Here is a 16,966-nt window from a genome sequence, read left to right on the forward strand (position 1 = left end):
AATGTATTAATCTCAGTGGGGGGAATGCAGTAAAAAGACTGGATGCTTTAAAAAAAAAAATAGTTTCAGGGGCGAAAAGATTACTCTGGTTCTGAGCTCTGGCCTTTCTTGCTCATGACCTGGATTCCACTCTTAGCACCGTCTACAACTCCAGTTCCTGATAAGAAGTGCACTCTCTTCTGCAGGCATGAGGTAAGGACTCAATCATAAAAGGAAATAAGCATAAAATCAAAATGAAACAAACTGGGAAGCACATTGGGAGGGGGGCTAGAGGGAAGGACAGGGAAAGGAGGGGGAAGGGATGAGAAGCAATAGAGAGAGGGGGGGAGGGAGGGAGGGAGGGAGGGAGGGAGGGAGAGGAAGGACAGGAGGAAGAGAAGGAGAGACAGAAAAAAAAACCAAATAACAAAACCCACACATTGCTAGAAGGCTAGTGAAATACCTCTGAGGTGAGGGCAGTTAGTGCTCATGTAACATGTATGACATCCTGGTTTCAAGCCACAACACTAATAAAATGGCCACAGTGACTTAGTCCTAGTATAACCCCTGTATTTGGAGGTAGAGACAGGCTTGAGTTGGGCTTTAGGCTCCTTTTCCACTCTTCTTTTCTTTGCCTATCCTTGTCTCCTGGGGCGGGGGTGGGAGGGCAGGCTCTCAAGCAGACGGAGGGGCACCAGCACTGTAGGCCTCTGCCTCAACTCCCGAGCCACCTCTCTAATCCCTGAGACATCTACATACTGAGTTCTAAGTCATTTACAATTCTTATCCTTTGGCGTTTTCTTTGTTTGTTTCAAAGGAGGAGCAAGCACTTGTAGTTATTCTCAGTGCTGGGAAATTAACAAAAAAAAAAAAAAAAACTACTGAGTATCAATTGTGAGTTAGACTTCTATTTTAGGAGACTGTGATATGAGACTCAGGGAGGAAAATACTTGACCTGCACACCCAAGGCTGTGATTATGTCCTTAGAACCAGGGACCTAGGCAAAGCTTCCTGTGCAACAGCACAGAGCTGCAGGCAGGAGAATCAGGACTTCAGAACTTCAAGGTCATTCTCCCTGATTACAGACCTCGTCTCAAGCAAACAAGATTGTGATTTGGGAACTCAGTAGAAAACATTTCATGTTTACATTACAAGAGGAAGAAGTCAAACCATAACCCGAGGCAGTGTACAGAGGAACCTGTAAGTTCGGACTGGGAAACATTTTCAAAAAAAGGCCATTTAGGTTTCAGGCATCCACCTGAAGGCCGGTCAAAAATCAACATCAGGCTTGCATCATAAAACACTCTCCCCACTGAGTCACCTCCAAGGCTTGCACTCTGAGAGCTGGTAGTAGGAAGAAGGTATTCCAGGCAAAAGATAAGACTTCCAGAGGGAAGACTTCTGCTGAGGAAGAAAGGAAAGGGTGGGGTTGCTGCAGGGGATGTGGGAGAGGCACAAAGTAGGTCAGAGTCCTGAGGGTCAGTTCTAGAACTCTGGGTCCTCCCCAGAATGAGGTGATCTTCAGGAGGCTCCTACAGTCCCGACCTGACTTTTATTTCCAGGAGATCTTTCCATACGTCCAGTTGAGTATTTTCCCAAGTTATACAAATTCTCTTGGGTACAGTGAGTGGCAGTTTTTAATGCCAGCACTTGGGAGGCAAAGGCAGAGGCAGGTGGATCTCTGAGTCTGAGGCCAGCCTGGTCTGCACACTGAGTTCTAGGTCAGCCAGCTACACACGGAAAGACCCTGTCTTTACCAGTCCCAACAAAAGAATTCCAATGTATTAGTTGATACACCTGTAAGTAACCTGTGCTTTCTATTAGCCAATTGCTAATTTTAGAGCTTTTATTTTTAAAATTTCTCATGTGTTGTATATGTGGAGATGATTTAAAAAAATTTTTTTTTGGAGGATAGGTTCTCTATAAGTAGTAGTTCTTGCTGTCCTGGGACTTGATATGTAGACCAGGCTGGCCTAAGATTCAGAGATACTCTCCTTTTGGCCTCCTGAGTGCTGGGATTAAATGTATGCATAACCACACCTAGTCACTGAAAAACTCTCAAATTGATTCTTCTACCATGTGCGTCTTGGGTGATAAACTGAGGTAGTTAGGCCTTGGTGACAGGTGCCTTTACCTGATAAGCTACCTCACTGGCTCAAGATTAATATTTTAAAATATTTTATCTATCTTATATACATTTTGTATAACCATGCTGAGGATGACTTTGAACTTGTTACTCCTGCCTTTGCCTCCTAAATTCTGTGATTACAGGTGAGGGACACTATTGAGTGTTGATCCAAACCAGGGCTTCATACATGCTAGACAGCACTTCACCAACACACGACATCCTGATCCCTTTCCCCCAGTATCCTAATCGGAAAAATATTAAACAACTTTAGAGCTGGGGTAATGTCAGCTCACTGCTATAATCCCAGCACTGTAGAAGTCAAGGCAGAAAGGTTGCTGAGTTTGCAGATGGTCTAAGCTTAAAAAAATAAAAGCAATTTCAAGACTAGCCTAGGATATAGTGAGACCACCCCCACCCCAAAAAAAGGTATGTGAGTGATTCAGAGATGGTTCAATGGTTAGAGTGCTTGCTGCTTTTCCAGAAGATCCAAGTTTGTTTTCAGCCTCCTCCATGTTGGGCAGGTCATAGCTATCTGTGTAACTGCGGTTCCAGAGGCTCTGATACTCTTTTCCAGCTTCTGTGGGTACCCCTCCCCAGCTGAAACATACGTAGGTAAGGAACATACAGTTTTCCATAGGGATGTGGTGGTTTCCCAAGAACCTGCCACCCCAAGTAAGACTCAATGATGCTAGTATTATGGTACAGAGGGACTTTATGTGAAAGGGGCCAGACAAGCTGAATGGTGTAACAGTTACTAACTTCCTTCAAAAATTTAGGTTTATTTAATTACTTTGGAATCAGAAACAGGGAACTGACTGGACTCACCCAGGAATTACTACGACTACACGCATCACGACTGATTGTGTCTTCATCATTAGATTCACATTAAATCTTTTTTGGCAAAGTAATTATCAGCAGGCTTTGGACACACGCATGACCTTCCTTCTGCTGGGATTTCAGACCCTCACCAGTTCTGATGGAATAGTTTCATACGACAAAATACAGGTATTTTCTTGGCAGTGTTGGGTGTTTTACTAAATGATAATTAAAAAAATTGCTGTAGTGGCTCCCAGATGCCCAAGCCGAGGTCCCCAGTTAGTTCCTTGGGCAGCTGAGGATAGGGAACCTGAAATGACCCTATCCTATAGCAATACTGACAAATATCTTGCATATCATCATAGAACCTTCATCTGGTGATGGATGGAGACAGAGACAGAGACCCACACTGGAGCACTGGACTGAGCTCCCAAGGTCCCAATGAGGAGCAGAAGGAGGGAGAACATGAGCAAAGAAGTCGGGACCATGAGGGGAGCACCCACCCACTGAGACAGTGGAGTTGATCTATTGGGAGCTCACCAAGGCCAGCTGGACTGTGACTGAAAAAGCATGGGATAAAACTGGACTCTCTGAGCATGGCGAACAATGAGGGCTGATGAGAAGCCAAGGACAATGGCACGGGGTTTTGATCCTACTTAATGTGCTGGCTTTGTGGGAGCCTAGCCAGTTTGGATGTTCACCTTCCTAGAAATGGACGGAGGGGGGAGGACCTAGGACTTACCACAGGGCAGGGAACCCTGACTGCTCTTTGGGCTGGAGAGGGAGGGGGAGATGGGTGGGAGGAGGGGAAGGGAAATGGGAGGCTGGGAGGAGGGGAAGGGAAATGGGAGGCTGGGAGGAGGAAATTTGTTTTTTTTTTCTCCTTTTCTCAATTAAAAAAAAAAAAGTTAAAAAAAATTGCTGTATCTTTGTTTCCCACTCCCCAGCACTACTGACTAGGAAGGCTTGGACACTTCCCCTCAGTATCCAGGAGAGCACAGGCTTTCCCAAAGACTCGTTTTCCTCCAACATCCTATGCCTTCAGCACCTATTCTTGGAACTTTCCATGCCCTTTCAAAGCCGAGGGAAAACAGAGGGCAGTACGTGCTGAGATTCCCACTCTGATCCACAGCAGGCCCGGCACACACTTGTAGACAGGGACCTATTGGCGTGGCTGGATTCTAAGACCGAGAGGCAAACGTGAAGTGCAAATGTCATCTTGTCTCCTTGCAAGCAGAACCAGCGATCTGCCATTCTCCTGCTGCAGACTTCGTCTGATGCGTATGGGGTACTGACCTCCAGGACAAAGCTCCATGCCCATGTCAGACAGGAGAGCAGAAATGAGGTGGAAGCTGAGTGTATCACATGGGCAAGTGTAAACAACAGGGGCCCTTCAGGGGATGACACCTACACAAAGCCAAACAATCTCAAAAAGCTTCTTCCCTAACCTGTACTCAGTCCCCAGAGTAGTCAGGCCAGCTAGTTCCTTGGTCATTCAACACCTTTATGGAACGACTGCGCATGCCTGGCACAAGGATCCACAAAATGGTGGTGGTGTTCACTCCCTTCACACAGTGGATGGTTAGGTGGAAAGACCTCCTGCCAAGGTGGTGCCCCACTCTGCCTCCCTCTTCTCCAGGCTTTGTCCTAAGTCCTTTCAAACATGATGTCCCGGATAGTCGGGCGGTGGTGGTTATTCCCAGCACTCAGAAGGCAGAGACAGGTGATCTTTGTAAGTTCAAGGCCAGAGTGGTCTACACTAGTTCCAGGACAGGCTCCAAAGCTACAGAGGAAACCCTGTCTCGAACTCCCCAAAACTAACAAACAAACATACAAAAAGCATGATGTCCAGAGAGAGGCAGAAGGGATTCAGAGGAAAAGTAACCAATCAAACAGAAAAAACAAAACCAAAAGCCAAAAACCAGATTTGGTTTAATATTGCAACAATAGAAAACAAACCCAAGCACTACACACTAACAAACATACTACAACCCAGGAAAGGGGACATGCAGAGGCTACAGTCATAAGCTAAATCTTTACAGGGGACCACAGAACTGCCTATGACCCCGTTGTGGCGGTGGCAGTAGAAGCAAGTACTTATATCTGGAGATGCCAGTTCCCACCCCAGCAAAACCTTATTTTCACACAACAGTAAAAGGCATAGTCACTTAAGAGTATGCAGTCCTCACAAGGAAAAGGTGGACCTGCTGCGTCTTGGTGGCTTCACTGGCTCTTTTTCCAAGCTGCTAGTATAGTACTACAGCAACAAATAACAAACAAAGCCTCATGGCTTCTGGCTGATCCGGGCACCTTCAAGGACACAGGTGTGAATTCCCATCAGTCTCAGTCTTGGCTGCAGTCCGTATCTCACTCCAAGGAGTAGGTAATGACAGCAGCTACTCACACCTGAGATTCCCTTTATCCTTGGAGGCTCTTATTGAGGATCCTGTTCCTGGAAAAAGAGATTTATTTATAGATTCATTCATTCATTTCCTCCTTTCCCACCTCATCCCCCACTCCCACCCCCAAAACACATGCAGATCAGGCTGGTCTGGAATTCGCCACCATCCCTGTTTACACTTCCCAAGTGCTGGGGTTACAAGTATGCCATACCCAGATAAGAAACCAGAATCAGGAAGAATCAAATTTCATCTTTTAAAACAGGTAAGATTGGTTGGGTAGAAATCAACACGTGAAATCTGAGTTTGAGCTGGGTGGTGGTGGCGCACACCTTTAATCCCAACACTCCAGGGGCAGAGGCAGGAGGACCTTTGATGAGTTTGAGGCCAGCCTGGTCTACAAGAGCTAGTTCCAGGACATGCTTAAAAGTCACAGAGAAACCCTGTCTCGAAAAACCAGGAAAAAGAAAAAAGAAAAAAAAAGAAATCCTGAGTTTGATCCCCAGCCCCCGAGCCCCATAAACCAAGCCTGGGGGACACATCCATAATCCCAGTCCTAAAATCGAAGTTGAAACAGGAGAATCTGAACTACAAGGTGGCTTCAGCCTTATATTCCAGGTGAGCCTGAGTTACAGGAAATCCTGTCTCAAAAGTAAACAAAAATAGCCAAAACAGTTAATGTTGAAGAGCCAAAGAAACCATAAGACTTTAGGATCAAGTGTGGTACACACTTAATCCTACCACTTGGGAGCCCAGAGGCAAACAGATTTCTGTGACTTTCAGGGCAGCCAAGGCTACATACACAGTAAAACCCAGACTCAAAATAAAAATTTTGAATTGCACTAGGGATGTAGTTTCCTTGAGAAACACTTGGGTTCAAGTCCAAGCTCCAAGGAACAAGAGAATTAAAGTTCATGAAAAGAGCCTTTGACCATGCCAAAGGAGGAAGATTCGCTAATTCATCTTGACTCTATCCCCATGTAGGCCGTGCCTGAGAGACGCCTAATGAGCCTGCACCTATATTCTGTCTATGTCTTAACAAAAGCAAAAGAAACAAGACAAATTCCCGTAGTGCTGTTCACCTTAAAAAAAAAAAAATCTCATTGTGATTAAGCAAACATGGTTGAATTTTGAGACTTGTAGATCATGGTGGTCTTGAATTTGTGGACAGTCCTCCCGTGGACAGGTGTGCACAACCACACCCCAGTTCACAGCTGACTGGAACTTTCCCAAGGTTTCTTTCAACTGATATCAAACCTACTCAATGCTATTCAACTCTGAGACAGAGGTATGAAAAACATGTTTTAAAAAGACACCTATCCTGTGTGTGTGTATGAAGATGCCATGATGCACACGTGATGCCAGGGGACAACCTTTGTGAACTGGGTTCAGTCTTGGCACCGGCACCTTTCTGAACTGAGCCATCTTCCAGCCCAACAAGAGGATTCAAGCCTCGCCTAGCTACATAATGAGATCCTTTCCTAAACCAACAAAAAGCTGTTTGCTAGGCTTACTGGTATACACTTATAATCCCAACACTTGGGAGGCAAGAGGCAAGCAGACTGCTCCAAATTGGAGATCAGCCTGATCTACATATATAGCAAGTACCAGCTCTGTAAACACACGCTGTGGAGGTTACTCACACGAGCAAAATAAGCAATACTCAAAACTTGGCTAATTCAAATGAACATGTCTTTCCCTCGGGTAACTTCAAGCTCCCACCGTCCGTGTGTGAGCACAGGGCACTCACTTGTGAACACACATGGGGCACAGCATGTTATCCTCCAGGTGTGGGGGTGGAAAGGTGCAGGCTGGCAGCAGGAAGAGGGCAATCACTTTCCCCTTCTTCTCAGGTACCCAGGCTTGTCCAGCGTGGAACTGAAGCCGAACCCAACCTCTTGAGTCTGCTGGAAGGCTTCTCCCATGGACCACACACCATAGATCCCCTGTGGGAGGAGCAAAGCTGTTTAAGATGGAGTCACATATGCATGCACAAGACTGACCACAACCTTCCGGCTTAGACTCCACGGGTCTAGGAAATGTCAGTCCTGAGATCAGACGGGGAATCCAACCTTTATCTCAAGCGATCTAGTCTCCTACTACAGAAAAGACCTCGAGGAGCCAGGGATGTAGCTCAGTACAGTACTTGTCTAACCTGCTTGGGTCTGATCCCAACACATCACACATACATGAGATAAAACTCCCAAATAATTAAAGGTTTTCCATTAAATAGGTCTAAGGGCATCAACCTTTTATTTTGAAATAAGGTTTCACTATGTAACCCTGGCAGGACTAGAGGTTAAGAGATCTACCTGCTTCTGCCTCCCAGCTGCTGAAGCCGAGTCCTCTACAAGACTGACTCCATCTTTTGAGCTCTCGACTAAGACCCTGACATTCACTGCATCACGTCAAGCATGATTTTTCTTCATTGCATTTCCAGTTATTCTTATGACAGACATGAGTTCTCTATTACTATTTTCAAAGTCTCGTGTAGCCTGGGTTGACTTCAGACTCCCGATCCTCCTACTAAAGTGCTGGGTTCATAGGCTTATGATGACTTACTTGTACTGGGTGGTTTCATGGATCAACTTGGCACAGCTGGAGTCATCAGAAGGAGCCTTAGCTGAGGAAATGCTTCCCTGAGATCCAGTTATAAGGTATTTTCTCATTTAGTGATCAACCAGGGAGGGCCCAGCCCATGGTAGGTGGTGACAGCCCTGGGCTGAGGGTCCTGAGTTCTGTAAGAAGGTGGGCTGAACAAGCCACAGGGAGCAAACCACTAAACAACACCCTCCATGGCCTCTGCATCAGCGCCTGCCCCGCCTCTGGGATCCTGCCCTGTTTGTGTTGCTGTCCTGACTTCCTTCAGCAAGGAAGAACAGCTGGGCAGTGGTGGCACACGCCTTTAATCCCAAGCAGTCGCAGGTGGATCTCTGAGTTCAAGGCCAACCTGGTCTATGCTAGTTCCGAGCTCCAGAGAAACCCTATTTCAACCCTCTTACCCTCCCAAAAAGAAAAATGAACAACAAAGTTGAGTGTAAGTCTAATAAGCCTTTCCTTCTCAACTTACTTTTTGGTCATGGTGTTTTGTCCCCAAAAAAAATACACCTTTTCTGAATTGTATCTATTTTGTAATGAGAAACTGGAGACTGTTAGCGTCACCTACTTAATAGACAACAAGAGATCCCAGCCTCAATCCCAGAGTGTTCTTTAAAGAAAGGAGAAGAAATGACGGGAAAGCCCATTGCTTCCTGCTTGGTGCGTGAGTCATTTGAAGAAGTGACTGTCACAGTGTGACTCCCTGGATCAGAAGCCTCACGATTGTTTGGGTAGATGTTAGAAATGTGGACCCTTGGGTGGAGACGGGGGTGGTAATGAACACCAGTAATCTCGGCATATGGAAAGCTAAGCCAAACGAAGGCCATCCTGGGTTATACTTTTTAGATCCCATCTCAACAATACCAAAGAATACTAATTCTCAGGCCCTACCCTGGATGGAACTCAAGAAATAATAGGATAGGTGGGTGTGGCTCAGGAATCTCTGGTGGTTGTGGCTTACCGTTTGTCTCGGGTGTGGTAATGGATTGCAGGGCCTCGTTCTTGTTAGCATTGGCTGCAATCCTCGACCAAGACGCCAACACTGCCTCAGAGGCGGTTGTGGTCACAACCGTTGTGCTGACCTCTTCATAGAGGACAGGAGGTTCAGTAAGGGCGGGCATCTGCTCCTCTGGTACAGGGACCACTTCAAGAGGCAATATCACCTGAGGACAAGTCTCTTGTCCCTCCTCCGTCTCCGTCTTCAATTTTTTCCTACGCATCTTCACCCTGGCCTCTCTCGGTGTGTCAGGAATGTTCTCTAATTCAGTCTGGGATAGTATAGATAATAGTGGGAAATATTAAATAAGAGCGGGAAAAGACTGCTCAGCAGGCAAAACACTGTGAAAAGATTTGAATTTGAATCTCCATAGTCCACATATAAAAAGGCACACGCAGCGGCTCACTCCTGTAATTCTATTCCAATGCTCCTAAATGGGAGGCGGAACCAGGAGACTACCTGGCCAGTCAGTCTAGCGTATCCATTAGTAAACAACAAAGAGACTCTGGCTTAAAATAAAAGACAAAGCAAGAACTGATACCCAGTGTTGTCCTCTGACATCCATAAACTGGCTGAACCACACACCTGTACATGATCACACAGACCACTCACTGCTTTTGTAGAAAACTTGGAATCACTTCTACCACTTGAATGGTGGCTCATTCATTGTAACTCTAGTTCCATGGGACTCCATGTCCTCTTCTAGCCTAAGGGCACCAGAAGCCCATATGGTACAAAAACAAACACGCAAGCAAAATACTACTACCCTTAAATAAACTTTAAAAAAAAAGAGAGAGAGATTAAAAGAGAATCAAAAAATGTGGGTTTGCATGAGGGAGGTATTGGTGACAGAATAGACTCATTCGGACAGACCGGGTAAGTTAAACAGAACAAGAAAAGCTGAAGAAACTGCTAAGTAGCAGAACGTAGTATAAGGTGAGCGGGCTACGTCCCACCGCCCGCCTAGCTTAGACCCGAAATAACCACATGGAAATTGTATTAATTAAATTGTTGTCTGGCCCATTATATCCAGCCTCTTATTGGTTAACTCTCACATCTTGATTAACCCATTTCTATTAAATCTGTGTAACACCATGTGTCTTACCAGCATGAGCCTAACCTACATTCGTCTCAGGCCAGAGATTTATGGCGTCTGCCTGACTCTGTTCTTTTCAGCATCCAGTTCTGTCTATTCCGCCCACCTAATTTTCTGCCCTATCAAAAGGCCAAGGCAGTCTCTTTATTTAACCAATGAAAGTAATACAGACAGAAGACCATCCTTTTTCTGTTTAAACAAGAAAGGCTTTACCTTTTTTTTTAGATTTTATTTATTATGTATTAAGTCTGTATGCTTGCTAGCCAGAATAGGGCACCAGATCTCATCATTACAGATGGCTGTGAGCCACCATATGGTTGCTGGGGATTGAACTCAGGACCTATGAAGAGTCAGTGTTAACCTCTGAACCATCTCTCCAGCCCCAAAGCTTTTAACTTTCTTCAAGTCCATCAAAGACTCCAGAAGGATATAATATTACCTAAGTAAAACAAGAAGTAAGCAACTTCCAAAACTCTAGAAATGACAGAGACACCTCTCGCTGCCTGGACAGTCACCAAAAGTTCTTTTGACCACCAGGCTAGCCTGGGCTAAATACTAAACAATCTCAATAAATAAATAGTTACCATTTGTTTGGGGTAAGAACTTGCAAGGAGTCGTTTGTAAGTCTCTAATTTCTAAGACAGAAAACAACAACAAAGAAAGAGTTGTTAGTGAAGACGTTTGGATCCACTCTCCCACTCAGCAAGAGGCTCCCCCACTGGGGCTCCACCTGGCCTTTGCTGCTCAGCTTCTGCTTCTTGCACCATTCTCGCAAAATGTCTCGGTGAATCAGGTTCACTGGGGGCAGATAATCCGGTAGAGGAGGAACTGCTATTATTTTCCTAGGAGTGGGTTTTGGAGTCTCAGCATCTCCTGCTTTCTTGTTTGATTTACAATCGTCCTCTTTTGCTGTCTTGTTTGCTCTTTTTTTCTTTGCAGGGGGCTTTGCAAAGGATGTGCTCGGTTGACTAGACATCAGGCAGTCCACTTCTCTTGGCTCTCCTGTGCTGCTCAACTGGGGACAGAGGAGTCAGACAGTAGTTATCTGTGTCCTGAGCCAGCACACCCCTTCCTTGCTCTAAACTAAGGTCCCCAAGAGGTATATGCATATACCTGTTATATACACTGTGTATGACTGCCATGGTGAATTCTCTCTCATGGGACATCATCTGATGTCTGACTAATGAAACAGGGAAGCAATGGTTGGGGGAAATGAGGGAGCCAACAGGAAAAGCAGGCTTGTTGGCAACACAATTTTAATCCTACTACTAGGAGATTCCTTTTTTAAAAATTCTATCTTTCAGGACAGGGTTTCTCTGTGTAATCGTCCTGGCTGTCCTGGTACTCACTCTCTTCAGGCTGGCCTCAAATTCAGAGTTCCACCTGCTTCTGTCTGGGATTAAAGGCGTACACAACTTGTGAGTCCCCCGTGAGACTATCTTAAGGAAAGAAAAAAGTTCTAATTGCAATCTTAGCACTTGGGCAGCAAATGCAGAAGGATCACCACGAGTCAGAAGCCACAATGAGCCTCAAGCCAAGCTTAGTGGACAGAACACAAGCAAAAGCACTAGGGGAGATACCAACAGAGCAACAGGAAGAAGGTGACAAAGGCAACAGAGAACTAGTTGACTTTGGGGGGGAAGAAGCCTCCATCTTTCTCCGCTGTAACTCTCACCCCCAAAATTGCTTTCCCTCAGCCCTAGGTTCAAATTCCACTTCAATTCTTATACCTTACACCTTCAGTCTCAGTTCAAGTGTTAGTTTGCTAGAATAGAATCCCTTTCCAGCGAAATCAACCACACACTGCCTCATTTCTACCTGCCAATTTCAGCCTTCTATGAGGTTCTTTCTGTGAGTTGATGCAATCAGATTTTGAACTCCACAAGGATCAGGTCTCTTTCCCTTCCATTGCTGACACTCAGTAATAAACATCCATCAATTTCATTATTGGAACAGAGACTACAGAAAACATAACTAAATATAGAAAAACTAAAAAGTAGATAATAGACTAAGCACACTCCTTGTCTTCACTTAATCTTCATATAACTTCTCAAACACTACTGTATTTTCAACCTGGCGGACAAAAAGTTAAAAGTTCACTAAAGTTTAGAGGTGGTGATGGTTTGTGCATGCTTTTTTTATCCCAGACTCAGGGATATCCATCCATGCTGAAGCAGGTGGATCTCTTCAAGACAGCCAGGGCTACAGAAACCCAGTTTCAAAAGAAAAGGAAGCTAGGCCATGGTGGAGCACACCTTTAATGCCAATAGTCAAGTGGGAGAGGCGCGTGGATCTCGGTGAGGCCAACCCGGCCGACAGAGCGAGTTCCAGGGCAGAGTCTACAGCTAGAGAAACCACAAAAGAGAACAAGGAAAGGCAGATCAATCTACTTCAAGACCCAGATATACCACTCTTGGGCATATACTCAAAGGATGCTCAATCATATCACAAGGACACTTACACTTGCTCAACTATGTTCAAAGCAGCTTTATTTGTACTAGCCGGAACCTGGAAGCAACCTAGATGTCCCTCAAGTGAGGAATGGATGAATAAGATCTGGTACATTTACACAATGGAATAACTCAACTCAACTATTGAAAACAAGGACACCATCCCGAGTGAGAAAGATAAATATGGTATGTACTCAGTAGTGGCTGCTAGCTATAAAATAAAGGGTAACTACCCACAGACCCAGAGAGACTAGATTAACAAGGAGGGTTCAGAGGGAGATGCCCAGATCTCTTTGGGAAGGAGAGTTAGAAGAGATTTGAGTGAACTGAGGGCAGGTGGGAACAGGAACATGAACAATCGGGTTGGGAGTGGATAGAGGGGAAGAGTACTGAAAGAGACTACTGGAAGCAGGGAAATTTGGGGGCCAGGTAAAAACCTAGCACAAGGAAAGCTCACAGGATGACCCCAGCTAAGACAGCCCGAGCAATAACACTGAACTGGCCATCTCCTGTGACCAGGCAAGGCTTCAAGCAAAGAAAGTGTGAAACTAACCCAGCCTCATAAACTTCGACCAACAGTTTGTGCCTATGCCGGGGTAATGGTGGCCCCTAGAGATTGAGGGGATAACCAACTAATGACCAGTCTAGACTGAAACCCATGCCAGGAGAGTGAGCGCACCCGGACACTGCCTGGAACTCCAGCACCCACAGGCTGGATCACCCAGAGACCGAAAATAGAACCAAACATGACTGGAGCGGAAAACAAGTCAACGTAACAATGCCAAACAATATTCTGCTATACACATAGATCGGTGCCTAGCCCCATTGTCATGGGAGAGGCTTCTTCCAGCAACTGTTGGAAACAGACACAGACCCACAGTCAAACATTACGAGTTCAGGAATCCTAGCCCCGAGATCGTGGCGCACGCTTTGAATCCCAGCACTCGGGAGGCAGAGAAAGGCGCATTTCATTGAGTACAAGACCCAAGCCCAAGCGAGTTCCAGGAAAAACAGTAGTGTTACACGGGGAAACTCTGCCTCGAAAAACCAGATAAACAAGTAAATAAATAAGTAAAAAAAAAATAATTAAAAAGCAATCCCCGGTCGCTTGCTCCCAAGCCTAAATTCTTTACAAGCGCCACCCCCCAAGAGCTGCAAGGTGAGACAAGTTAACATTTGTCTGTTAACTTTGCAACTCAGCTCTTTTACATCTCAATTGGGACTAGTTTTACATTTGCATAATCTTTTCAGAAAGCCTTCACTTTTGAACCTAACAAAATTCTTACAGTAAGAAAGATGAAAATCTTGGGAAGGAGACCCGGAGAACGCTCAGGAGCCTAGTTCCTGCTACTAGAAACCAGCAATGCTTGCCTTCCCGAAATTCCTCAACTCTGAGGACACTTGGATAAGAGCCTGAAAGTACTGCAACAGGCACCAGGCACGTGTGGGTTGAGGCCTCTGGCTCTCTAAGGATAAGGGGTGGCTCTTGTTCCTTCTGAGGCAGACGGCTACGCAAAGCCTTGATTTCATTTTACCTTTCCACTTTTCCGTTTCCCTCCAGTCACGGTACTGTAAATAACTTCCCAACAAAACATCCCTTCCAAAACACAACCTCCTCTTCTAACGCATCCTCTGCAGCCAGGCGCTGCGGCCCTGGCCTAAGACCGTGCAAGAGGCCCGCTGCTGAGCCACACACCTGCCTGGTACTCATTACAGTGGAACGAATTGTAACGCTGGTCCTCTTCTCCCCCACCCCCCAAACAAAGGCCGGGCGTGCTCAGAAAAGAAAGGAATGAGACCCATCTACTTGGAAAGCTAGATCGACAAAGAAAAACAGCGCTCACCTCCTTGTTTCCAGCATCCTCCATCTTCGAATTAAATGAAACCGCCGCAAGAAAATTCTTCCACCTTCCAAATGACCTCTGGCCTCAGGCAGCTTTTAGAAGTCTCCTCCTACTTCCTGTTGCCTCGACGCCCCCTTCCGTTCCCCAACCTCCCGCCCACGCCCCCAACTATTTGTGGTGCTAAAGTCTGACCGTGGCTGATAAATAAAGTCAGCACTGTGTTGTTTTTTTTTCTTTAAATTATCATTATTATTATTATTAAGACAGGGTTTTCCCGTTTCCCAGGCTGGCCTGAAACTCACTTATGGAGCCGAGAATCCCGAGCTGTACTGCTCAGCCTCCACAGAACGCTGCGCTGCAATTTATTGAGGCCTGAGCCGCCACACCCTGCTCTTGGGGAACTAAAAGCAATAAATATTGCCGAGGGTGGTGGTACACGCCTTTAATCCCAGAACTCAGGAAGCAAACAGAGGCAGGCAGATCTCTCTGAACTCTGGCCATCCTGGTCTACATCGTGAGTTCCAGGAGAGCCAGAGTTACATAGTGAGTCCTTGTCCACCCCCTCTGCCCTCCCCTCCCCCCAAAAAAACAAGAAAGATGGGAGGGAGGGAAGGGGGCGGAGACAGAAAGAGTAATTAAAAGAGAAAGCAAGCCAAACTGTAAATATTGTTTAGGGAAAGTGGAGTTCCAAAAGAATTCGGAACAAGCTGTGTGAGCAGACTGCCTATTTAGCCAATGAAATTAGGGCCCTGGGTTGGACGAAAACAACCCATTTCTTTTTCTTTTCTTTTTTTTTTTTTTTTTTTGGTTTTTCGAGACAGGGTTTCTCTGTGGTTTTGGAGCCTGTCCTGGAACTAGCTCTTGTAGACCAGGCTGGTCTCGAACTCACAGGGATCTTCCTGCCTCTGCCTCCTGAGTGCTGGGATTAAAGGCGTGTGCCACCACCGTCTGGCCCAACAACCCATTTCTTATTAATTGTAAATTCCCTTTCTGTAAACCAAAGGGGGTTCAGTTTGTTTCTGTGGTGCAAGGCTCAAGTCAAGGGCTTTGTTTCTTCATCCTAACCGGTCTGCCTCTGAGCTACAACCTCAGCCCATAAAATTGCAATTTCAGTAAACTCTCCACTCACTCCTATGACGTCCTGACAGCCTGGAGTTCACCGAGAGAGCTTCCTGTCTCTGCACCTGAATGCTGGGATTAAGGAGCACCTGGTCACCATCACCAGGCCTGGCCAGGGTTTGCATTTCTGGCCTTCCAGTGCTGGGATTCAGGCCACCAAACCTGGTTTAAAACCATACGTCTCTATGTGCCTACTGTTAATAGTTTTCAAAAGTCCACTGAATGGTGGTGGCGCACACCTTTAATCCCAGCACTGGGGAGGCAGAGGCTGGCAAATCTCTGGGAGTTTGAGGCTAGCCTGATCTATAGAGAGAATTCCAACACAGCCAGGGCTGCACAAAGAAACCCTGCCTTGAAAACAGATGGAAGACAGAAACAGAAAAACAGAAAGTTCATGTTGAATTATTTTTCTTTTCTCAATGCAAGTGGAGAAAACATTGCTGGGTTTGGAGACACCCACATTTGTTTGTTAAGTGTGTGTGAGGGTCAGGGCGTGTGTGTGTGTGTGTGTGTGTGTGTGTGTGTGTGTGTCTGTGTGTGCAAAGGCACGGAACTGAAGGTCAGAGGACTCTCTCCACCCCGTGGTGCTGGTGCTCAGACAGGAGGACTGGCACAGCCAGGCCCGACGAGAGAACAATTTGTTCTCTAGACAGAGATCAATGGAATAGCTGTTTAACATCTCGAGGTGCAGTTTCTGCATGAATTTAGTGACCCCTCTACCAGACAAAACTTGTACCTGAAACTGACTGATATTTGGTCAAGAACTGGGGTGGCTACTTAGGTCATAGCACGCAATGAGGAGCATATTACTAGTATTCTGCTAAATGGGCTTAATATTAAACCGTCTCCTAAAGATTTATCATTATGTGAAGAGCACGGATTGCAAAGTCGAACTTGCCTGTATCTCTCAGCTGCCATCTGAAACTTCTCTCAGCAGTAACCAGCAGTTAGCCCACAGACCCACATCTGATCTGTGAGCAGAGAACACTGCAGACTTCAGAGTGCTCACCCCGAAATGGGAAGTCTGAAGTCTGTGTCACCTCCTGCAGGGAAAAAGAGTCAAGGAAAACCACCCTGCCCCTGGTGTGAACCTGAGCTCCGAGACTTGGAAACACACACACACCAGCCCTGCATTTCTGTGACTCAGACTCAAGAATGGCCAAGAAGCATTTCTGGTCTGGTTGTATTTTTCCACCAACTCACTATGAATATTCCAAAGACACTAAGAAGTCCCCTCCCCCCCTCTGTTCAGCCCACAGGTATCTCTGTTCCCAGTCTGAGGCAGCCACCATTCTGGGATTCTGCCCCCATCAAATCAGTTGTGTGAGGTTTGTTTCATGGTGTGACTTTGTAGTATTTGTTGGATCCCAACTGCCAAGATGCCCTCAGGCCAGAAAAGTCCTTACACTTCCCTCCTCCTTCCAAGTTTTCCAGAAGGAAGCCCTCTTCAGAAAGATTGTAAGAGCTGGAGTGGGTGGATGGCTATAATAGTATTTTTTCTATTTTAAGTTTATTTATTTCTAGCTGGGTGGTGGTGGTG

At 45.9% G+C, this 16,966-nt stretch overlaps 1 protein-coding gene across 1 annotated transcript; it reads right to left on the reverse strand.

Moving 5' to 3' along the window:
• Positions 1–4,838: 4,838 nt before the first annotated feature.
• Positions 4,839–14,425, reverse strand: Dppa4 (developmental pluripotency associated 4). Its single transcript, XM_041673374.1, has 6 exons — positions 14,308–14,425; positions 10,744–11,028; positions 10,598–10,648; positions 8,882–9,188; positions 7,073–7,268; positions 4,839–5,375 (listed from the first exon to the last, which is right to left on the reverse strand). The coding sequence occupies exons 1-6, from the start codon at positions 14,329–14,331 to the stop codon at positions 5,342–5,344; spliced, it is 897 nt and encodes a 298-aa protein (XP_041529308.1). The 5' UTR covers positions 14,332–14,425; the 3' UTR covers positions 4,839–5,341.
• Positions 14,426–16,966: the final 2,541 nt, after the last annotated feature.

This window comes from Microtus oregoni, unplaced genomic scaffold, assembly GCF_018167655.1.
Source record: "Microtus oregoni isolate MIOR12 unplaced genomic scaffold, Mior012 000023F_ref0000262, whole genome shotgun sequence".
NCBI classification, from domain to species: domain Eukaryota; kingdom Metazoa; phylum Chordata; class Mammalia; order Rodentia; family Cricetidae; genus Microtus; species Microtus oregoni.